Source organism: Bombus flavifrons, chromosome 17 (genome assembly GCF_040668555.2).
Source record: "Bombus flavifrons isolate JBK064 chromosome 17, iyBomFlav1_principal, whole genome shotgun sequence".
In the NCBI taxonomy this organism is placed as follows: domain Eukaryota; kingdom Metazoa; phylum Arthropoda; class Insecta; order Hymenoptera; family Apidae; genus Bombus; species Bombus flavifrons.
The window spans coordinates 3,784,980-3,809,192 of record NC_138458.1 but is presented as its reverse complement, the minus strand read 5'-3'; the positions used below and the strand labels follow the sequence as shown (position 1 = coordinate 3,809,192).

Sequence of the window (24,213 nt, the reverse complement as noted above, 5' to 3'; positions counted from 1 at the left end):
CTAATTTACAAATTATAACCAACTAAAAATCATTTTCTCTAAATTAAACAATAAACTCTTACCCAACAAAATAAAATGATATTACACAGTGCTCTTTAAATATGCAATAAATAACACGTATTTTCCCAGAAAATGGAAAAAAGCTAAATTAACAGCCATCACAAAAGAAAAAAATAGACCGCTTCTCACCTTCAAACCTGCGATATATGTCTCCTACCCAACATAAACAAAATATTCAAAATAGTCATAAATAACATCCTAGTCTCCTTTTGCACAAAAAATAAGGTAATCCTAAAAAATAAATTCGGCTTCTTTAACAATCAATTTTTAATAATCTATAATCTAAGCATGAAGAAATAGCAATATTTTAGTATTACGCGAGTATTACCATACATTATATCATTCTCATTTTTGCACGCACTTGTCTATGCACTATTCTGTTTTTTGCAACTCAAAGACAAATAAAAAAACTACTTATTTCAGCCAACGCTCAGACCGCGCTGAGTGCACTCGTTCTCGTCCGATCACGAAAGTTAAGCAGCGCCGGGCACGGATAGTACTTGGATGGGTGACCGCCTGGGAACTCCGTGTGGTGTTGGCTTTTTTTTTATTTTTCCAATATTTTTTACTTTTCTTGACAATCTATTTTTAATAATCTACAACCTAAGCATCGAGAAAAAGAAATGTTTTGGTACTACACGACTATTACCTCGCAATTATATATTATATCAAAAAATAATATTATCACTAGGTTTACGGGCGTTTCGTATATACCTATCTCTACGAGCATCCGTCAAATTGACGGGTAAACGAAAATAAGCATTTTTCTTTAAAAGATCGATTTATTCAAATTAAGTCTGAAAGGAACAATATTAGGCTTCACGTTTAAATAAATTATTAGTAAATAAAGTCTTTTTTTTTAATTATCACTAAAAAAATAACAATAACATCAACACAGGGTTTACGGGACCCGCCAATTTGACAGATTTTGAACTTCGAAATGAAATATCTCAAAAACCATAGCATTAATTTTAACCATTTTGCATTTTCCGAAATATGGAACAGGTTTATAAGTAATAGACAGGCTTGTTATAAGCCATATGAAAATATTTCAATAGATGAGCAATTATTTCCAACGAAAGCCCGGTGCAGATTTACACAATATATGCCAAATAAGCCCCATAAATTTGGCATTAAATTTTGGTTAGCAGTTGACGTCCAAACAAAGTATATTTTGAATGGTTTCCCTTATATGGGGAAAGATGAAAATTAAAGTTCGGCTAAAATTAGCCGAACCATATTTACAACGAGGCAGACATGTAAGGACAGACGATTTCTTTACAAGCATCCCGCTAGCAAAAAATTGCTAGCACAAAAAACAACTTTGGTTGGGACAATCCGGTCGAATAAAAGAGAACTGGCAAAACCAGCGAAGAAAAAAAAGGACAAGATGACTTTGTTTTCCTCAGATTTACATAAATCAGAAAACTGCACACTTACTATGTATAAAAGTAAACCTAAAGTAAAAGTCTCCTTCTAAGCACCAAACATACAGGTGTACGAATAGATAATTATGCGGGAAATGCACAAACAACATTCAGTATATTTTCAAAAAATATGCTCAATAAATATGATTACCCTGTACCGTTAATGTTATTGTTATTTTTTTAGTGATAATTTAAAAAAAAAGACTTTTTATTTATTAATAATTTATTTAAACGTGAAGCCTAATATTGCTCCTTTCAGATTTAATTTGAATAAATTGATTTTTTAAAGAAAAATGTGTATTTTCGTTTACCCGTCAATTTGACGGGTCCCGTAGAAATAGGTATACCACATACAGATTTCAAAAATTAGAAAGCCTAGGAAAAAATAATTTTGTGTATAAATTCTTTAGATGAAATGATTAATTTACGATGTAAAATGGTTAAATTTGTTGCTATGGTTTTTGAGATATTTCATTTCGAAGTTCGAAATCCGTCAAATTGACGGGTCCGGTAAACTTAGTGTTATACGTTGGTAACTGGTGGTACAAGCGGAAAGGAGGTGATTCTACGCGAAAAAAGAAGTCGGAAATATAGAATAAAAATTAAAAAAAATTTTTTTTTTAATTTTTCTATCGAGACAACGATCTATAGTGAGATCCGTTATAACGAGACGTGATAAAGTGCACGCGTACCGAGCGAAAATTCAAAGTCGATTTTCTCGAAAACAAAGCCTCAAACGAAAAATTTTTATTCTATATTTTCGACTTCTTTTTTCGCGTAGAATCTCCCCCTTTCCGCTTGTACCACCAATTACCAACCACCCTGTATATTATATCAATCTCATTTTTGCACACACTTATTTTTCTTTAAATATTCTATTTTTTGATCATAGAAAATAAACTAAAATTTACAAAACGATAATAAAACCAATTTGGAATACCACTATGGGGGACAAGAGCAATGAGTCATGTAAATAAACCAAAGTCGCTTCTAGAAGATTCAGAACAATAGCTAACGCCCCATGGTATGTCACAAACGAGGATATACACAAAGCTTAAAAATACCAAAGGTCAAAGAAAAAATTAGCAGGTACGCAGAAAAATACAAGGAAAGAACGGCAACACATCCAAACCAGCTAGCTACCGAAGCGAGCAAAACACTCATAGAGAGAAAACGAAAAAGAGAACACCCCACTGACCTCACTACAGAAATAAAATAGTCAAACTCGAAGATGGTATCCCGAAGATGGTATACTTAGCAATTAAATTAGAAAAATGTACTGAATGCCCATCTGAACAAATTGTAAAGTACAAATTAAATAATAAAAAAAAAATTTGTCGCACACGACGCTCAAACTTATTCCGAATACAGCCGAAGAATGACGATTGATCTGTGATTCTTTGATAGGGAGAATTAACTATTAATGCTGAGATGGAAGATCTACAAAATTATATAATGATGGATGCTGTTCCACTGTCTTGGACAAAAAGAGCTTACCCTTCAGAATTAGGATTAAACAGTTGGTTCCCGGATATGATATATCGAATAAATGAATTATCTAATTGGACTGCTGATTTTAACGTAAACATTTACTTATTTCTTACTATTATTGTAACTTTTATTATTGTATAAAACAATGCCCTATTAATATCGAAATGTTTCAGTTTGTGAAATTGATAATTGAATCCGTGGCAAATTTTGATGCCTGGAATTCAACTCAAACTGGTAAAATAAACATAGGAAAATTGAGTGAACGATGGAATAAAGCTTCGTTCAACGCACGCGATTGTTGCTACCCATAAAAAGTGAAATTTTAATAACTCGTATCCCTTTCTGGTAGAAAAAAGGTGTAAAAGAGTGCTTAAGTTTATGCAACTAAAATAAGTTTAGATGCGAACTGATATGAATCAAAGTGTTTTCATCTTCAGATAATTAATCTGCAGATAATTTGTAGTAAATAGAATATGAATCTGCCTGAACTGAATCCAGAATAGCTGGATTGAGTTTGTGTAAATTCATATTAATTGAGAATATCACTCCAATTTATTACAATAACTTTCATTAAGAAAAAATAGAAAGTATAAAATTTAACATTTTCAAGCAGCTTTATTTCTTCGCATACTCGCCTTTAATATCCTGTATTTTATGCCCTTTAGCTGAACTTGGGAAACAATCTTTCGCTTGAACTATATTCGAGAAGATGACAAACCAGATATTAACGAATCTTCTTTCAGACGATATTAACGGGTCATTCATATTGTTTACGTGTACCAAACGCAAAATTTTCCTTTTTTGCCAATTAACATTAAAATCTAAAAACTCTTACAACATTATTATTCAACTTTATTGCAATCTTATTCTACTCAGCAATTAATCTATTCTAATGACATAACGAATCATTATGTAGTTACCATCGTCGGTATGGCTAGGTGGGTTTTTCAATCCTCAATCATTTCTAACTGCAATTATGCAACAAACCGCTCGCAAAAATGAATGGCCATTGGACAAAATGTGTTTATATTGCGAAGTACTGCGAAAAACCAAAGAAGAAATCACGTAATTATTAAAAACATTATTCCGTCAGCCCTTCAAACTTGTCCTTTATTTTTATTTTTCCTTACTGTATGATGTTAATATCGAGTATGGTATACTTATCGCACATATACAATGGTGAAAAAAAGTATTTGTACATACACATCCTTATTTTTCAATGAACCTTTTTATGGCGGAATCCACGATTTATTTTCGTAGCATCAATTTTTTGTAGTAGTATGAAAGTACTATTATATATATTATTATATTCTATTATATAGTATATAATACTATTAAATGACACAAAGATCACTGCGGATGAGAGAATGAAGAGGCACGCGCGCGTACACACGCACACAGGCTTAGAGCGTTGGCTCATTTATAGTATTGTATATCACTTTTTGTTATTTATTAATTTCATTTTATTATTAAGTTGGTATGATTTTTTGAGAACGCGATGTAAACTTGCGAGGACTTGTAAGGTTAAATGAAAGCGAGAGTGGAATTCATAGCAGCGAAAACGAGCAACGAAGTATTGTCTGAACTAGAAGTCATGTAACCCCATAAGGGAAACGATAAATAATGGCATTAGATTTAATATATATGAATCTAATTAATTAGCAGCTATATAAATACTGTAATAAGTACAATGATGTACAAATATTGTTTATAGCTACTGAATATGCGATTATCTTCTTATATATATATGCGTGAGTGTATACATGTGTATATACAAATATTTTAAAGTATTAATAAACAAAGATATTAACAGTATTTTTAAATATTTTTAATATTTTATTTCAAGTACATTTATTTAAATACACTCACTAGCTTTCATCGTTAACAAAATTCAGTTACAATTTGTATAAATTTTATTCCAGAGTAGTAATAATAGATTTTTCACTAAAACTTTACAGATCAGCACCAAGAGAAGGCGCATATATAAACGGATTGTACATGGAAGGTGCACGATGGAACGTTCAAACAGGATGTATCATGGACTCTCGATTTAAAGAATTGTTTCCATTATTACCAATAATGTATATTAGTAATAATAATGTAATGCGATTACACAGGACAAACAAGATTTAAAGAATATGTATGAATGTTCTGTGTATAAAACACGATTGCGAGATCCTACTTACGTGTGGACGTTCAATTTAAGCACTAAGGAGAGAACTAGTAAGTGGATTCTTGGTGGAGTGGCAATTCTATTACAAATCTAATTTTATAAATTAAATTATGGACTAAATATGCAATTAAAATAAAGATTTTTGAAATTGTCAAAGGGTGTTGGTATTCATTTTTCAAAACACGGTATTATTTTATGCAAGATAATATTTATATAAAAGAAGAAGTACAACGCTTTTCTACGCACGATTACAATTTATTTCCCCACTTCAAATTTCTTTACAACTTACAAAAACGTTAATTCATACACACATTTTGTAACAAAAAGATTGTATGATCGCGAATTTGAAATTAAGTTTTTAACTTAAAAAATAGATATTATTACAATTTTATAAAAAAAATTGTTTATTTGCAACATTAGAAACATTTTGTACACATCAAAAATTGTTGGTACCAGTCCTTATCTTCTTTTGAACCCATATTTTTTCCTTTCATAAAATAGATCAGTCTTTGAACTCCCAAGATTTACAATCTTTGGACAACCATCACGCTGCAACAAACCAAATTTCAAATCTTAATCTATTACTACACATTATAAGTCATATATACATATATATATAAATGTCAGCACATTCTGTCTTCCTTGATATGCTGTAACTGTCTATAACATTTGATTTTATTGAGATATTTTTTCATATCTTTTTTATGAAAATAATTATCTAAATGAATTAAACTGTAGCACTCTATGTTGTAATTTTATTAGTGGAGTACATAATACATAGTATAGTAGTGCTGCACAATCTCTATTCGATTGACATTGTCATAGAAAAAGAATTGATAACGTGCTTTAAACAAGATTTAGATGTAAATCCAGCATACTATTTAAAATGGAAGTTGTGAATTGAAATATTTATTAAATACATGAACAAGAAAATTATGTAAATATTTCTCCCTTTCTCTCTCTATCTCTTCCTTTCTCACTATCTCCCTCTGCTTGCTAAAGAATATGAATATTAAATTATAATATATATCATAAATGTCTGTATATTAATGTATAATTTATAGCTAATTAAAAAAAAAAAATAAAAATTCTGGCTACAAAGATATTGGATTTATGCTGGGGTATAAAACATATATATTTAATCTCAAATATATAGAAACATTATACATATAACACTAACAAATTGCTTTTATTAAAAATTTTATAAATTACAAAATATAAGAAATGAACTATACATTTATTATAATTATATCAATCAGGTTGATCAATGTGCATTTCGAATTTAAATATTATTCAATATAGATAGATTTATTGTAATTGCAGCCCGCATGGGGCCAGAGAAATAAACTATAGTTTTAAAAGATTCGAGCATTAAATTTATAAATTTTTCTTTAAAAAAGTTGTTTAGATATTTCCCACTCATCTGAAAAATCGTGAACAATATTATTGAATTCCTTTTGTTGCCTTTCTTATTTTAAATAAAAGAAAAATTTCACAAGATATATATATATATATATATTTAAGTTCAGAAGATTTTGAAATATATAAAATTATTTCTGTTCAAATTCACTGACTTCAATATGCTTTCAAGTTAATTAAAATGCTTGTAAATATGATCATAAATTTATAGTAAAATTAATGATTCTATTAAACAGTTTATTAAAAATTACAAAAACGGAATTTACTCTTCCTACAAAGTCTTTATGTGTGCTTGAATTTATCTCCATTTATCTCACATAGGACATGAAACAAGATTTAATTTAAGTCCTTTTGAATGTAAACCTACGTGAAACTAACTACTTTTGTAATATGGGTGACAAAATAAGGTACTTCTGTTTAAAGAATCTTACAAACTCATGATATTTATAAATAAATTTATAGATATAATAATTGATATACATATATTGTATTCAAATGAAATTGCAGTTCTAAATAAGGAAGTTTATATGCAAAGAAATTTTATTTTTATCAATGTATTTCTTTAAAATAATTTCCATTAGAATATAAGATGTTTCCCAGACTATAATTAAACTAATATAATCATTTTTAAAGTTTCTTCATTCCTTACTTTTACTTTATTTTCATTATAACAAAGTAAATGAAGTATTACATACAAAGTCTATAAAATAGATACATTAAAAACATTCATTTAATCAATCTATTCAATCATAATCAATTTTCAAATTTTGTCTTTCTTTAAATTTTTTACTATTCGGCTTTTCTTACAGGAATATATAAAAAATTAAGTAATATCGTAAACCAGCTTTGAGGTATGACATGAAATGAAAAATAATAAAGATATAAATCACAATAGTTAACAATTGACCATTTAATAAATCAAATTTCATAATTTTATACTCAAAAATAACGAATGTAATATATTAAGAACACATATTAAATTACTGTTTTAAAAACTTACATCTTTCTCTTGGATTGTACATTCTTTGCAATAATAGGCATCAGACACACCAGGTCCACCACAGATAACACATCTGCCTTGATAAGATCCATAATTGCATTCATCACAAATTCGAACCAGAGTACAAGGTCTTACATAAGAATCACAAATTACACATTTACCGTCACATTTCTCACATAACCTCCCTATTGCTGAAAATAAAAACTATTTTAATTATATATGTATACATGATGTTATTATTATCATATAACAATTATACGATATTGGTTACGTTTTTATGTATAAATCTATTTATCCCATAATTGTAATTTTACTTCCTCATTTCATAAATTTCTAAGTAAATGGAGTACAATGTAAATAAAAGGTTAATTTTATAGAAGTTAAAGTAAAAAATTGTATACAGATACATATATCTATACAAGAATCTCGACACATATACTATTGATACATATATATATATATATATATATATATATATATAATGAAAAATTACATAATCAATTAACAATGAAGGTACAAACAGATCTAATTATTTATTAAGGAAGTTTGTTGTTTATGTAAGAATATCACTATATATATATTTCTGATGAAAATATATTATAGTTAAAATCTGTAATAATTAAATATTTATTTAAATATAACAGTAATAAAATAATTTCTTTCGTCTTTAAGTAAGAATTTCATAAAAAAATATATAATGCAAACTTAACCTAAAATTCAAAATTGCAATTTAAGTACAAGTATAAATCTTACCAACTCCTGGTTGTTTTCTACAAAAAATTAAATCTGGATGATGTTTTGCCATATCACAGAATTAGCAAAATTCTTTTAACGTATACGAAATACGAATTATTGTATGAATCTTTTTGTATCAAACGTCACAAGCCAATACATTTGAAAATTCTCAACTTTGTTTACGTTTTATAGTGCCTTTTAAATCGACGACAGTTTAGACAATTTAGCATACATGCGAATAACTGTTTGAGAATAGTATTTAAAATATTCAATATTTAACCAAATAATATGGAAATTTTCAATTTTATATTCTTGTCTTATTTAAGTATACCTAATATGATATAAGATTGTACTAAGGTATTATAATATAATTCTCTTATTACGTATTTTAGCGATTACTTGGGTTTGTTTACGCGATTTCGTGCCTGTGTATAATTACCGCACTAGTCACCAGAGATTAGAGAATATTAAAAATAGAGGGAATTTTTCTTTCTGTTAGAGATAAAGGAACTAGGGAGATCGTCAGTCAACGTTCATGTGCGAAATTCTGCTAAAAAATGGACACTAAGAATAAGGACCTTTCATGGTAAACGATTACACTATCAGTACGACTCGTTTCCGATGCTCTTGGTAGAAGAAATATTTATAAGCACAGCGGGGAGGGGAGATGAGCGATCGTGCAACTCTGAAATGTATTAGTACGCAGAAACATGAAGAAATGTGCGCTCGGCGTGGTGCACTGCTAGAGGAAACATATATTGCCAGCCATAAGTACATACTAGAGTATTTATTGATATATTATTGATATAAATTATTTACGTGCATTTATTATACACCTATTATTCTATTTGTATTATACATTGTAGCATAAAACGCTAAATAAAATAAAATTTATTAAAATATGTAATAAATATAACAAATAAATATATTAACACCAGCTAATACCTATGTCTGGCAGTGTAGAAAATTTTTTTCCTATTACTTTAAATAATACAATTGTTGCCAGAAAACGCAATTAATAAAAAATGTACACGGTTTCGTTTTATTAAACCGGAAGGGATTGGTTCGAATCAAGTCATAGACTTTATTTTTATGACGAATATAATAATAGTTCAAAAAAGTTATTTCTTTTAATTATATAAAATATCTTTGAAAATATTGAAATTGCAGTTAAACTGAGCAAATATGTAAATTATGTCAGTGTTATGGTAATATATTTTATATTGAACTATTTACAGTTTTTGTTGAGATTTATAAAAGAACAAAATAAAATTACACAAAAGAGGATGTGCGTTTACTATATAAAATAGTCTAAATAATGCTTTTAAAAAATAATGCTTAAAAACACTAAAATCTTGAAGTGTAATAAAAATACTATTTGGTGAAACTTCATGTGGAGTTTTGTAGCACTAGTCGTGTTCTTTTTGCATTACCGGGTTTGCAACTGTTTACACTGCTAGCAAATCTCAATGAATTCAATGTTTCGTTATAACATTCGTCTAAAGGAGATACGTTCAGTAACATCAAAGTCTTTGAATTGCCACCTAAAGACGGCATTAATAAATGAGTAAGTTTTGAGTTTCTGTATGGAATATGTTCTTGTTTTTTCAAAAGGGCCAAGATAACGTTGCCCAAGTTTGCTAACGATTTATTAATGTTTTTCGTTTCTGCCAGTCGTACAGATTCTTCCCCTTTTAATCTTTCAGATCCCGCTAGGTCAACTAAATTTAAGTTTCCTATTGAAATCTCCTCTTTTAACTGATGTGTTCCTACAAGCTTTATTCTTGTTACTGAATGCGACCTAGACGACCTAGAAAATTAAATTATGCATTTATTTTTAAGTCTATCATATTTGTACATCCAAGACAGAAAATGCGAATGTATGTTTTTATGTGTGTACCGTTCGTTCGATTGAGTAGCCGCAACTGCTCTATTACATTGCGCCGTCAAAAGGCACTCGTGCAATTCTTCAGGGCTATTAATTTCCTGTATTTTCAAATTACTGACATACAAATTGTGTCCCTTACTATCAGCCATTTTGATTTCATGTGTCTTAGCTTGAGAATCAAGCAAGTCAACAATATGCTCATTGTAAATCTCAAGGAAACTAGCTTCTATCCGATATTCCCAACCAAGTAATTGAAATTCTTTCATTTTTTGGAATATATGTCGTACCTGAATCATTAAGAAAGAACATACTATTTTACATTGCAAGTAGTAATAATATATATGTATATATATATACAGGGTGGTTGGTAACTGGTGGTACAAGCGGAAAGGAGGTGATTCCACGCGAAAAAAGAAGTCGAAAATATACAATAAAAATTTTTTTTTAATTTTTTTTTTAAATTTTTCCATCGAGACAACGATCTACAGTGAGATCTGTTATAACGTACCGCACGCGTACCGAGCGAAAATTCAAAATCGATTTTCTCGAAAACAAAGCCTCAAATGAAAAATTTTTATTCTATATTTTCGACTTCTTTTTTCGCGTAGAATCACCCCCTTTCCGCTTGTACCACCAGTTACCAACCACCCTGAACATATATATATATACTGTTCAATGTATACCGTTCTAGGTATCATGCCTTCCATTTCAATACCCGGTAAACCTTCCATAGTATATGTTTTACCAGAACCCGTCTGGCCATATGCAAATACACAGACATTATACCCCTCTAAAGCGGACTCAACTAACAGGGCTAATTCTTCAAAAATATTTTCTTGGCTAGCAGTTGGTGGGAAGACTTTATCGAAAGAGAACTCTTGCCTGGTTCCTCTCGGTCTTCCGCTACAACTAACTGAATCAGAGCCATCAAATTTTCCTACTTCGATAGTGCATTCATCTACGAAGTTGATATTACACATCCTGGATAAATAAAATAAACATCATTAGGAAACTGTGTTGTATTTGTGAAAATCAAATATTTATATATATATAAAATACATACGCTTTTCCAAGTTCACTTGGAGTTCTAGGTCGGACTCTGCAAAATACCCTGATATTTCCTTTCATTTCTTGTATTGCATTATGGAGGACTCTACGATCTTTGTCCATGGTATGAACCAATGTTTGTAACTCATTTTTAGTTGTATTTAATTCTTTATTCATTTCTCTTTCAACTTCTAAACTAGCTTTTAGATCCTTTATTGTAAATTCATGTTGTGACAGTAATGACTCTTGAGATGAGCATTTTTCTTTAAATTCTACTAAAGTATTTGAAATGCTTTTACATGACTCCTCTGATTCTTTCAAACATTTTGTCAAATTCTCTTTTTCTTCTTGCAATTTACTCATTTCTACTTTTAATTCTCTGCATTCATTTACTAATGTCTTATTCAAATTTTCATATTCTTCTGCTTTTAGTTTATGTACATTTTCATTTGCCTTTAGTGTGTTCATTTGTTCTTGAAGTTCATTATATTTTGCTGAAGTTTCTGTATATTTCTGTCGTATATTAGATAACTCATTATTTGTGTGGGCCAATCGACCCTTTAAGTCCCACTTGGAAGGCTTAGCTGCATTACTGCTGCATTGTACCTTCTGGGCTACGATATTATGACTAGACTTATTGGTGGTATTATTTCTTAATGTACTACCAACTTGCTGTGTGCTTATTTTAGTAGGAGGCTTAGCAAATTGTCTCTTGGTCTCGCCATGTGTAATGGTTGCAGTAGCTGGTCTTTTCACAGCTCTGGTAGTAATGGAAGACATAGTCTTCGATCTACTAAAAGTTTGTTTAATTGGAGGTTTATTTTCATTTGAACATTTTGCTATATTTACTGTACTTTTGGCTTTTGTCAGTCTCTCAGAAACAGCACTAGAACTTGCATGGGGCAGATCATTTTGGCTTTTTACCATTTTTTGATTATCTTTTTCTGTAGCAATGTTTACTGTGCTGTTAATTACTTTTGGTAAATTAATTTTTGGTTTTGGCAAACGTGATTCCATCTAAACATGAAGATCAATTATTTGGATTAATACAATAATAAAAAAAAGAAACTACATGCTTTAAAACATTTAACTCATACCCATACATGCAAAACCAATATTTCCGGTGTACTGTTTAATTATTACCAAACTACAACATCCATTAGCAGACAAGCCCCCCTTTACTGTTTACGCTGCCCCAAGCCACATTTTATTCAAAACAATAAAACAAATGTAGTTAGTTAAATAGTGGATTACGTGAAATTGAAAATATATTACACATGACAAAAAATTGATGTGTACGATTAATATAAACAACTATTTGACAAAACAAACCTCGTTCAACAAAAGAACACAATTAAGTCACTCGTAGTTACACATTTATCAATTACTTGTTTACTTTTAAATTATATTACCTAATTTGTTATGTTCGCATACACAAAATCACACTAATAGCGTTACTTATACAGAAAGAAAGAAACGACAGTTTACTTCACTTCACAGCATTCAAGAGTCGGTTAAGCTGTTAAACAACTGCATTTATTTAAACTTGAATTTGCTTGAATGTAGCCAATCAGAGGAGTATAGTATGAGAGCTGAGAACCAATCATTTGAAGACATAGAAAAGATTTGCCCAATAGTAATCACTGATATATGTATTTATACTCGATTATATTTTAAAGTCGATACACGTATCGATACCTGAATGTGTCGATTTTATTTAATTTTCATTAGCAGTTTGAAACTTAAACAACAATAAATAAAGATTATCAGTTGGTCCGAATTATAATTTTCCGATTATAAAATTATCAATAGTTTATTATTTTTATAGCCATAATTGATATTTAATTAAATATTTTAATCAATAAAAATCACTTTTTCCAGATGAGTTAGTAAAATATACATTCAATAACTTTTTGAATATACTTAATTTAAGAAAATAATTTATGATAAGTATATAAAATATGTATTTCAAAATTAAACGATCAGGCTGTAGCAATGTATTTTATGAATAATTTTAAAAGAAATGAGCATAGGTTTGTAACTATTTTATTAAAAATTTTTTAAAAGGATATTCATCAAGTAGTAAATTTCGATATCTAACACTATATATAAAAAAATAAACGTTGTTTCCTTAATTTTCTTAATTTAGTTGTTGCTTATTTGAAAACATTAAAAGTTATTGTTAATATATTTTACTTTTTTTATATCAGATGGAAAGATCAGTATTATATTCTAAAAACTTTCGTTTTTTCGAGAAAATACTCGTGAAATTATAAATGACTAGAGTTTAATTTTAGTTAAATCAATCTTAACTGTCGCTATGAATCTTCCGGATAACCTAGTACATTTATACACAGCTAGTTTTTTTAATTTCGGAATACTTCCTATTTTTTTTGAAAAAATGTAAATTATAATAATATAGAGTAATTAAGTAAAAAAATATTTCAGTGTGATTTACAAAATTGATATATGCATACGAATATATATATTTATATTTTACTAAACAGTAATCTTAGTTTCTTATAAAGATTTAATGATCTCATAATAAAAATATTATATTTAAATTTTTATACCTAATTAGTGTATATCCGTGTGAAATTAAACTATATATAAATATATATATAATTAAACTATATGTATATATATAAATATATGTATTTAATCATCACAAGTCTTATATTTATTTTATACAAGTATTATAAATAGATTAGGAATATATTTAGTCTTTGACTATAGATTGAAAATATTTAACTGATCTTTAAATTACTTTTTAATTCATTTAACAACATCGATCCTATTATCATCTTTTCGCAGGTAACATAGATTTCTAAACATTAGCTATCACTTTTATTATCACCAAGGACTTTGATGCTTAAGTATGCGACATAAATCTGCAAGAAGACGAATTTTTTTTAAGCAAAATTTCATTTTTATCATGTAATATAAAAGAATCTTGTAATATTTTAAATTTTTATATTACAAATTTGTAAATTTATGACATTTAACAAATTATATCATAAATCTTATCATAAATTAACAAATTTGTAATAAAATTTATAACATTAATTCGTAATATTTTATTTGAAAACATTCTGAAAAATTTTCTAAGTAATTAAGTCTTAATTCAAAATTCTCTTACTTGATTCCTTCATCACTGCAGGATGTCATTACAACATTCACAGTCTCAAGCACTTTCTGGCATATATAGCTTTCTTACTCCCATAATATTACACATTCACATATTCATCCATATCCGTCAATTTTGCTTTTTCCTTGTGGACATACTTTCTTACCAGAAAATAGCTCTTATTATTTCTCTAATTGGAATTGCGATAGTAAATGGACAGGAAAGCGTGTTTTTTCAATTGCAAAGTCAATAAAATTTTCTAATTGTGTGAAATCATTAAAATTAATTTTCAACGTAGTGGACAAATTTGAATTTATTTCTAATAGTGATATTTGCATAAAATCATGTATAACCGTTCCTTTTGGTAAATCCTATTAATAAAACAAGTTGCCTTCACTCTTATTTGTATTTCTTTAACAAAATACGATATCTGTCTATACTATTACTATTTGTTGGAACTTTGTATAGTGTTTTGTAGTCATGCTCATAGGATAATAACATTAGTCACGTTCTTTTTCCATTCTGGGATTAGCAATTGTGTACATTGCTAGCAAATCTCAATAAATTCAATGTTTCGTTATAATATTTGCCTAAAGGAGATACATTCAGTAATATCAATGTCTTTGAAATGCCAGCTAAAGACACTATTAATAAATGAGTCAGCTACATAGACATTATACTCCTCTAAGTGGACTGATCTAACAGAGCTAACTCTACAAAAATATTTTTGAGGCCAACAGTTGCTGGGAACATTTCATCAAATGAAAATTCTTGTCTGGTTCCCTTTGATTTTCCACTGCAACTAACTGAATCATACCCATTAAATTTTCCTACTTCGATAGTGCATTCATCTAAGAAGTTGATATTACACATCCTGGATAAATAAAATAAACATCATTAGGAAACTGTGTTATATTTGTGAGAATCAAATATTTATATATATATGAAATACATACGCTTTTCCAAGTTTATTTGGAGTTCTAGGTCGGACTCTGCAAAATACTCTGATATTTCCTTTTATTTCTTGTATTGCATTATGGAGGACTCTACGATCTTTGTTCATGGTATGAACCAATATTTGTAACTCATTTTTAGTTGCATTTAATTCTTTATTCATCTCTTTTTCAACTTCTGAACTAGCTTTTAGATCCTTTATTGTAAATTCATGTTGTGACAGTAATGATTCTTGAGACGAGCATTTTTCTTTAATTTCTACTAAAGTATTTGAAATGCTTTTACATGACTCCTCTGATTCTTTCAAACATTTTGTCAAATTCTCTTTTTCTTCTTGCAATTTATTTATTTCTGCATTTAATTCCCTGCATTCATTTACTAATGTCTTATTCAGATTTTCATATCCTTCTGCTTTTAGTTTATGTATATTTTCATTTGCCTTTAATGTGTTCATTTGTTCTTGAAGTTTACTATATTTTGCCAAAGTTTTTATATATGTGTTTTATCAGTTGTATTTTGGCCTTCATCAGTTTTTGAGGAACAGTATTAGAACGTGCAAGGGACATATTATTTCATATCATTTTTTGATTATTCTTTTCATAGCAATATTTACTGTGCTACTAGTTACTTTTGATAAATTAATTTTTAGTTTTGGCAAGCATGATTCAATCTAAACATGAAGATCAATTATTTGGATTAATGCAGTAGCAAAAAGAAACTACATACTTCAGAACATTTAACCAATATCCATATATGCAAGATCAATATTTCCAGTATTCAAACTACAATATCTATTATTAGACAAGCCCCCTTTTACTGTTCATGGTGCCCCAAATCACATTTTATTTAAAACAATAAAACAAACGTAGTTACTTCAGTAGTGCGTTACATAAAATTGAAAATATAACGAGCGATATAAACAAGTATCCGGAAAATAAATCTCGTTGTGCAAAAGAACACAATTAAGTCACTCGCAGTTACGCATTTATCAATTATTTGTTTACTTTAAATTATATTACCTAATTTATTATATTTGTATACACAAAATCAGAACAATCGCGATACTAATACAGAAAGAAAGGAACAACGCTTTACTTCATTCCATAACATTCAACAATCGGTTAAACAACTGCATTTATTTAAACTGATAAAGATATAAAGATATGGTACTCGAGTATGTACTATACGAATGTGCCTGCGTTATTAGACAAGGACATAGGAAGTCTTCATGCAGCATTTTCTTTTTATTTCTAAACTGCTTTCTCCGTTTTTTCACGCACTTCATCTTTATATCTCTATATTTAAATTTGAATTTGTTTGAATGCAGCCAATCAGAGGTCTAGTGAGTCAATCAATGTATGAGAGCTGAGGCATACAAAAAATTTGTCCAATAGCAATATAAGTTAATGCATCGTTGATATAGTATGTAATAGAAAGGAAATGAGATTACTCCCGCACGTAGTTCTAGTTGTTTTACAGTATAAGTGCTGCAGCATGTGGCCAAATGCTGAGTTTAATTGAAATTAACATATACAAGAACCTATAAAATTAAAAATCTTCCCTCTTTGAATATACACTACATAGCCAAGAACCTATTAAGTGCCACGCTAGAAAAATCTATTTAATTATCGGTTCTACGAAAAAGTTCATATCTACTTTTCTGTACGAAATAGACAGATAGGAGAAGGACAAAATTGTAAGTTGTCTGAGAAAGAAAAATAAATTGTTTACTATAATTTTGAATAATAATACATATAAAGCCCAGCGGAAGTTAGAAATAGTACAAAATGTCAGAATATAATAATTTATTAACAAAAAAAAAACAAAGAAAATAAATAAATTTCTGCCATCGAGTTAATTTCAACTGCTCTCCGCCCCTTCTCTTAATTCTTAAGACATGAGCTCTTCCTTCTTGATGTTTTCTCGGGCGTGAATCTTCCTCAGCTTTAACGGAAAGCTCTCCTTCGGATGCGCCTAAAATCATTGAAGGAATTGATTCTTCAGAAAGTGTGAAATTCGGATTGGAATTGTAATACATTGTATTTTTTCCAGAAATATTCACTAATATTTACTTTTGGAATAGCAGAACATGATTATACCATATGTATTCGAAGCTGGTGTGAAATTATTAAAATTTATGTTTTACAAAATGTCATTTTTAATGCTAAAAAAATTTGTTATCTTTACACCAATAAACTACATTCGCTTGCTGTTGATAGTAATCTTCGTCTTTTTCGTCTTGCCTTTCTTCTTTTCTCATCAATTTTACGAGCTGTCTTTCTTGTATATTTTCTTTTTCTTCTTTATTTTTTAATAAATATTTTGCTGGTTCTGGTACGGCATTCCCCTTCAACTTTTTCCTTCTATTCGTATTTTTTGCAGGACCTGGTTTGAACATTCCGGGTAAAAAATGGTCAGCACAGACATCCATGTTTCTTAAAGTGGAGCTGGCATAATATTTTAGGTTGGGAGTGCCTGTTAAAAGAATAGTGCATATAGATAGTAATAAAAAGTAATATAGATAAAAAGAGTAACAAGAGTATAAAAGACAAGGATAGAATGACAATCGAGGCTCGAAACTGAGATAAATTTAGAAGTCAGCGTAACATACAGAGCTATCCACTTGATTCGAAATCTACGCTCGCGAAGAACATTGAAAATGGCAACAATGTACATGTACATTTACTAATGCAATCAAATATTGCGAGCCATCTATGAGCTGTCCACTACTGATGTTAAATCTGTTATTTAAAAATACCCGTTATATAAAAATATAATAATTAAATATTTAAAAATAAATAGTTTGGCTTCTTATCGTTCCAACATAAATAAATTCCGTTGTTTGTCGACTAGTTCGACAGACTCAGGCACTGCAATACGAGAATTAAATTAATTTCTCTTTAAACTAGTCTAAATTCTGTGAAGTGTCTTGTTATATCTCAACTGTTTAGCTTGTTCCTTATTCTTACTAATGTTCAATACGTTAGAAATGAAAATTACTAAACGAAATAGAAAAAGAATCTCGATATTTGTAAAACTGTAAACAATTATTTTCATGCTTAAATATATCTGTCAGAGATAAAAGGACACCGGAGCTTTCCCTTTGGAACTTCGGGAAAATCCGTAAAATTGTAATTAAAGTTTATAGCCGTAATTAAACAATTGCCGTCATTCTACCCAATTGTATTTATTTGAGATTTGTGACAATGAGGTTAGGCTCAAGGCGACAATTAGTCACCGAACGTAGCCGCGGTCACAGGACGAACGCTTTGTCTAACAAAGGTATAGAGTAATAATATAACCCTCATTAACACTAGGTTTACGGGACCCGTCAATTAGATCGATTTCGAACTTCGAAATGAAATATCTCAAAAACCATAGCACCAATTTTAGCCATTTTTAATCATTTCATCTAAAGAATTTATACACAAAATTATTTTTTCCTAGGCTTTTTAATTTTTGAAATCTGTATGTAGTATACCTATCTCTACGGCACCCGTCAAATTGTCGGGTAAACGAAAATACGCATTTTTCTTTAAAAAATCGATTTATTCAAATTAAATCTGAAAGGAACAATATTAGGCTTCACGTTTAAATAAATTATTAATAAATAAAAAGTCTTTTTTTTAAATTATCTCTAAAAAAATAACAATAACATTAACGGTACAGGGTAATCATATCTATTGAGCATATTTTTTGAAAATATACTGAATGTCGTTTGTGCATTTTCCGCATACGATCTTTTTGTAATATATACAATAATTTTTACCTCTATTTTTTTTTAAATAACCTACTTGGTAACTTTTTCGCACTTCTGACGTTGAAGGTGACAGAAATGAAGCGTCTGATCTTTGGCAAATGTTCTTCTTGTTTTCTCCAGCTAATTCCTCGGCTAAACAAAATATGAATTCCTTTCTGAATAATTTCGATCTGGTGCACTCTTTATATAATATCCACCCGTTTATCGCTGCCATATCCAAAATATTGAAAAAGACTTGAAGGGGTCATCGGAAACTCCCTGCTCTCACACTCGATCAATTTTCGACTTTACAATAAAACTTTGTTTTATTGTAAAAAGCAATGGTTTCTGGAACACGTTTATAATTATCTTGTATTCGTACACCTGTATGTTTGGTGCTTAGAAGGAGGACTTTTACTTTAGGTTTACTTTTATACATAGTTAGTGTGCAGTTTTCTGATTTATATAAATCTGAGGAAAACAAAGTCATCTTGTCCTTTTTTTCCTTCGCTGGTTTTGCCAGTTCTCTTTTATTCGATCAGATGGTCCGAACCAAAGTTGTTTTTTGTGCTAGCAATTTTTTAGTTAGCGAGATGCTTGTAAAGAAATTGTCTGTCGTTACATGTCTGCCTCGTTGTAAATATGGTTCGTTTAATTTTAGTGTTACAAACTCGCTCAACGGTATTGAGCATCGAGTTTCATCTTTCCCCATATAAGAGAAACCATTCAAAATATACTTTGTTTGGACGTCAACTGCTAACCAAAACTTAATGTCAAATTTATGGGGTTTATTCGGCATATATTGTGTAAATCTGCATCGGGCTTCCGTTGGAAATAATTGCTCATCTATTGAAATATTTTCATATGGCTTATAACAAACCTGGCTATTATTTATAAACCTGTTCCATATTTCGGAAAATGCAAAATGGTTAAAATTAATGCTATGATTCTTAAGATATTTCATTTCGAATTTCAAAATCCGTCAAATTAGCGAGTCTCGCAAACCTAGTGTTAATGTTATTGTTATTTTTTAGTGATAATTTAAAAAAGAGACTTTTTATTTATTAATAATTTATTTAAACGTGAAGCCTAATATTGTTCCTTTCAGATTTAATTAGAATAAATCGATTTTTTAAAGAAAAATGTGTATTTTCGTTTATCCGTAAATTCGACAGATGCTCGTAGAAATAGGTATATACGAAACGCCCGTAAACCTAGTATTAAAAGAAATATTTGTAAAGGTACTCGAAAGTAAACATTCCAACGGTACCTTCGGGCAAAGTGATTACCAGATGTCGATGCACCTACACAGTACAGGTTCAGGTAGCCTGACGACCCGCTATAAATCTTAGGATTTCGTTAATTACGGTTCTTCAAACAGACAAGCAGTCTTTGTCCCAACTATGGGAAGATCGGGGAAATCTATTGTTCTTACGAACAATGCTTCCGCTAGCAATTTTCCCTCAAGGGCGGCTAGCATCCTTTTCTAGCCACCACCATGGAAATTGACCAATTAACAGCAACGTCTATTTCCCTCACTTTCCGAACGAAGGCGTTCCTCGACGAATCCGATGATCTGGTGTGCTTGGACACACCCCATCATAGTTTTCCTCTGGAGCATCATCGCAACGGAAAGTCATTCTCTCTCGTGAGATCGTATTAGCAAGTGACTTGTCCTCTTTACGCTCGGTGGATACTCCACGTTTTAACAAATAGTTAGTTTAGTAATACTTTCACCGTAGCCAAGCAAGTCGAGTACGACTTGGGCTTTGAAAGAAAGTGCATCTGTTACCCCGTTGACCGCGGATTCGTTGTTGCACCTAGAATCATTGTCATTAGCTTCTCGAGTGTCTGATTACCGCGGTTACTTGTCAAATTCTGTAATAGTCGTATTTGCACTAGTCAACGTCTTCTCTATTGCATAACAACAATGTGTAATTCAAACGAAGATTCGTTTCACGCCCCTAACTCCAACCATAATGTGACATCAGAAGTGGGACCAGTGCCGTATATAACAGTGCGAGAGCTTACGACCATCGTGCGCGAGTTAATCCTGTCGCTAGTGCAAAAATCGAGTGTGGAACCTAACAATTTTTCGCCACCGCGTTTTAACCCTGAAAACGCGGGCTCCGACTCCGCTGCATGGTGCGCAGCTGTCAATCTGATTATGGAGGAAAATCCTTTACAAAGCAGTGCCCTGAATATAATTTCAATAACGAGCGTCGAATCGATTTCTACGTAGTGGAAGCATCAACTGGGAGATCAAGTTATCCGGGTAAGTCGTTTCCATTTTACTTCGATTTTAGAGCCGAGTGTTCACTAATTAAAGAATCCGTAGTCTTGAGATTTTCTGGCAAACGAACGATTGATGTAGTAGTAATGTATGGAATAAGAAATATTTGTACTAAACGTACATCTCAAATCTTGCAGGTATTAGTGGTTTTACATTAGAGATAAATTTTTCATGTCCTTGCTGATAGTTATTTAAAATATGATATCGTGAATGATCGTTAAATTTTAAGTCAAGGTTTTGACGTAGTATTACGCAAAATAGCCTCGCTATGTGTAAAACAAAAATAATTAATGCCTGTAATAAAACCGCTGAAAACGAGATCGATTTAATGAAGTTGACACTGATGTACGTGGTAGTGATAAAAGTCGATTAATCTTTCTTTTCGAAAATTCAAAGATTCATTCGTTACGGGTTTCCTACGTACTCTCGTAAATACAGGCCAGTTAGAAATACAATTAATTGATCCTAACGTCACCGTGCAAAGAAGCCCTTACAGACTTAGCGAGGAAGAGCGCAGAATAATACGTGAGAGAATAGGCGAATTAATTAGAGCAAAAATTGTAAAGCCTAGCAATTCGCCGTTCGCGAGCCCTATGTTACTCGTGAAAAAGAAGGACTGCTCAGATAGATCGTCGCGGATCGGTATCCCTTACTCCTTATTGCTGATCAAATCGCGAGATTACAAAACGCGAGATACTTTTTATTAGCCTGGACATGGCCAGCGGGTTTCACCAGATTCCCATTCATCCTAATTCGACGGAGTATACCGCGTTCGTTGCCCCCGATATTCAGTGTGAAAACGTGACAATGCCGTTTGGATTGAGGAGTGCGCTATCCGTTTTTCAAAGGGCCATTCTCAAGGCCTTAGGCGACCTCGCTTATTCGTATGTCGTTGTTTATTTGGACGATGTTCTAATTATTGCCGACTCCATAGACCAAGCTCTGGAAAGGTTGTACATTGTATTAAACACCGTCGTAAATGCCGGATTTTCTTTCAATTTCGCTAAATGTTCCTTCCTGAAGACGTCGGTACTCTATTTGGGATATGTAATTCATAACGGAGAAGTCCGTCCAAACCTGTTCTTTACTTGCATCGACGACCGTCACACAGCTTAGGCAGTTCATAGGTTTGGCCTCTTACTTCCGAAAATTCATTCCTAAATTTTCACAAGTAATGAAACCCCTGTATGCACTTACTTCTAGTAGCAAGAATATAACTTGGACGGATAGACACAAAGAAATAAGACAAAAGGTAATTTCCGTCCTGACCGACGCGCCGATGCTAATGATATTTGACCCCAATTATCCGTTAGAAATACATACTGATGCTAGTTCGGAAGGATATGGGGCTATCTTAATGCATAAGGTCGAAGGTAAAAATAGAGTAGTAGAGTATTACAGTAAAAGAACTAGCCCTGCGGAATCTAGGTATCATTCCTACGAACTAGAAACGTTAGCATTTCCGTCACTATCTACACGGACGAGAATTTCTTGTTGTCACTGATTGCAATTCCTTGAAGACATCCAGTAATAAGGTACATTTAAATGACAGGGTTGCAGGTGGTGGGCTTACTTACAAACTTTTAATTTTGACGTCATGTATCGAGAAGGTAAACGAATGGCACACGTAGATATCTTTTCGCTGAATCCTATATACACAACAGGCAAATTAAGTGGTAAAAGTGATTTGAAAGAATGTTATTGTTTTGGTCGATGCTTTCACTAAATTCATATACCTGCATCATACTGGTAAAATAGATTCCCCTAATACCATCAAAGCGTTTAAGTCCGCCATATGCTTATTCAGCAGTCCCTGCCGGATAATAGCGGACCAAGGAAGGTGTTTTACGGGCAAAGAATTTCAAGATTTTTGTCAAGATAGACACATTAAACTCCACTTAATAGCAACCGGTGCTAGTAGGGCCTAGGATCATTGTCATTAGCTTCTCGAGTGTCTGATTACCGCGGTTACCTGTCAAATTCTGTAGTAGTCTTATTTGCACTAGTCAATGTCTTCTCCATTGCATAGCAACAATGTGCCCAAATGAGGATTCGTTTCACGCCCCTAACCCTAATCATAATGAGAACTCGACATATCTTTTAGTGATAAGTTATCATCACTAAGATATAATCTATCCGATGATATTCTCAATGATACATTAATACTTAGATCCTACAAATTTAGTATGATATGTAAAATAAAACTATAAAAATCCTGTTACGTATACGCTACCGTTCGTGTAGGCAGGATAATTTGCTACAAGAAAGAGAAGTACTACAATGTTCGACAACAGCGCCTATGCGTTTGAATACGCTGTGGTACGCAGCGATTGCTGATCCAAAAAAGTAGTTTTTTAAAATTCTCGCGAGTTATACTGCAGGAAGATTTTGTCAAATTACCAGGCTAAACAAGCTGTCAGCATTTTTATAAAAGTACAAGTCCTGCAAGTCTGGAATCGCGAAACGTAAAACGACATCGAGCTTGACGAGAATCGAACTCGCGCCAACCAATGTTGAAAAGTCGTCACGCTACGAACGCTGTCAATCCACGACTTTCCCTATGCACTACTTAAGCCTTTAAGACGGACAAGCAGAATTTCTTTCCCCATTTTTAATAAAATCAGGATTTTAAATTTCTTGTATCTTGATCGGAAACAACACCTCTATCAAGTTATCAACCCTATACTATATAAAATATCTAAAATAGCATAATAGAATAATAGTTTTAATTGCATAAAAATCCTAAATTCTCAAAACCTTCAATAATTTGTTCTCTCTTTTTTTTTTTATTTCATTGTCGTTTTGTCAAATAAGAGAATATCGGTTCATGATCAAATCAAAATCATTTAAATTCCTTATT

General features: G+C 30.9%; 3 protein-coding genes, 1 long non-coding RNA gene and 1 other non-coding gene across 6 annotated transcripts in view; 1 reads left to right on the top strand and 4 right to left on the bottom strand.

The window, feature by feature from the left end:
* LOC138188758 (uncharacterized) overlaps positions 1-8,962 on the bottom strand; it is a 38,416-nt gene extending 29,454 nt beyond the window's left edge. Inside the window, exon 1 of the long non-coding RNA XR_011175651.1 lies at positions 8,637-8,962. This is a non-coding gene — a long non-coding RNA (uncharacterized LOC138188758). The remainder of the gene's footprint in view (positions 1-8,636) is intronic.
* Positions 483-601, top strand: LOC138188912 (5S ribosomal RNA). The gene has a single exon (XR_011175751.1). It is a non-coding gene; the product is annotated as a 5S ribosomal RNA (ribosomal RNA).
* On the bottom strand, positions 5,538-8,637 carry Phf5a (PHD finger protein 5a). The gene is made up of 3 exons (XM_069130790.1): positions 8,324-8,637; positions 7,571-7,761; positions 5,538-5,700 (listed from the first exon to the last, which is right to left on the bottom strand). Exons 1-3 carry the CDS (start codon positions 8,373-8,375, stop codon positions 5,611-5,613), a joined length of 333 nt encoding a protein of 110 aa, XP_068986891.1. The 5' UTR covers positions 8,376-8,637; the 3' UTR covers positions 5,538-5,610.
* A 535-nt stretch (positions 8,963-9,497) lies between the features above and the next one.
* LOC138188747 (protein claret segregational) lies at positions 9,498-12,820 on the bottom strand. Of its 2 annotated transcripts, none has more exons than XM_069130785.1 (5): positions 12,573-12,820; positions 11,257-12,257; positions 10,877-11,174; positions 10,206-10,480; positions 9,498-10,115 (listed from the first exon to the last, which is right to left on the bottom strand). In XM_069130785.1, the coding sequence occupies exons 2-5, from the start codon at positions 12,255-12,257 to the stop codon at positions 9,695-9,697; spliced, it is 1,995 nt and encodes a 664-aa protein (XP_068986886.1). In that variant the 5' UTR covers positions 12,573-12,820; the 3' UTR covers positions 9,498-9,694. The 2 variants fall into 2 exon arrangements, with proteins under 2 accessions (XP_068986886.1, XP_068986885.1); XM_069130784.1 differs by having other exon boundaries at positions 12,653-12,817.
* Positions 12,821-13,262: 442 nt separating this feature from the next.
* LOC138188749 (carboxy-terminal kinesin 2-like) lies at positions 13,263-17,994 on the bottom strand. Its single transcript, XM_069130789.1, has 4 exons — positions 17,591-17,994; positions 15,324-15,991; positions 14,380-15,241; positions 13,263-14,131 (listed from the first exon to the last, which is right to left on the bottom strand). Exons 2-3 carry the CDS (start codon positions 15,773-15,775, stop codon positions 15,052-15,054), a joined length of 642 nt encoding a protein of 213 aa, XP_068986890.1. The 5' UTR covers positions 15,776-15,991; positions 17,591-17,994; the 3' UTR covers positions 13,263-14,131; positions 14,380-15,051.
* Between the last annotated feature and the right edge of the window lie 6,219 nt (positions 17,995-24,213).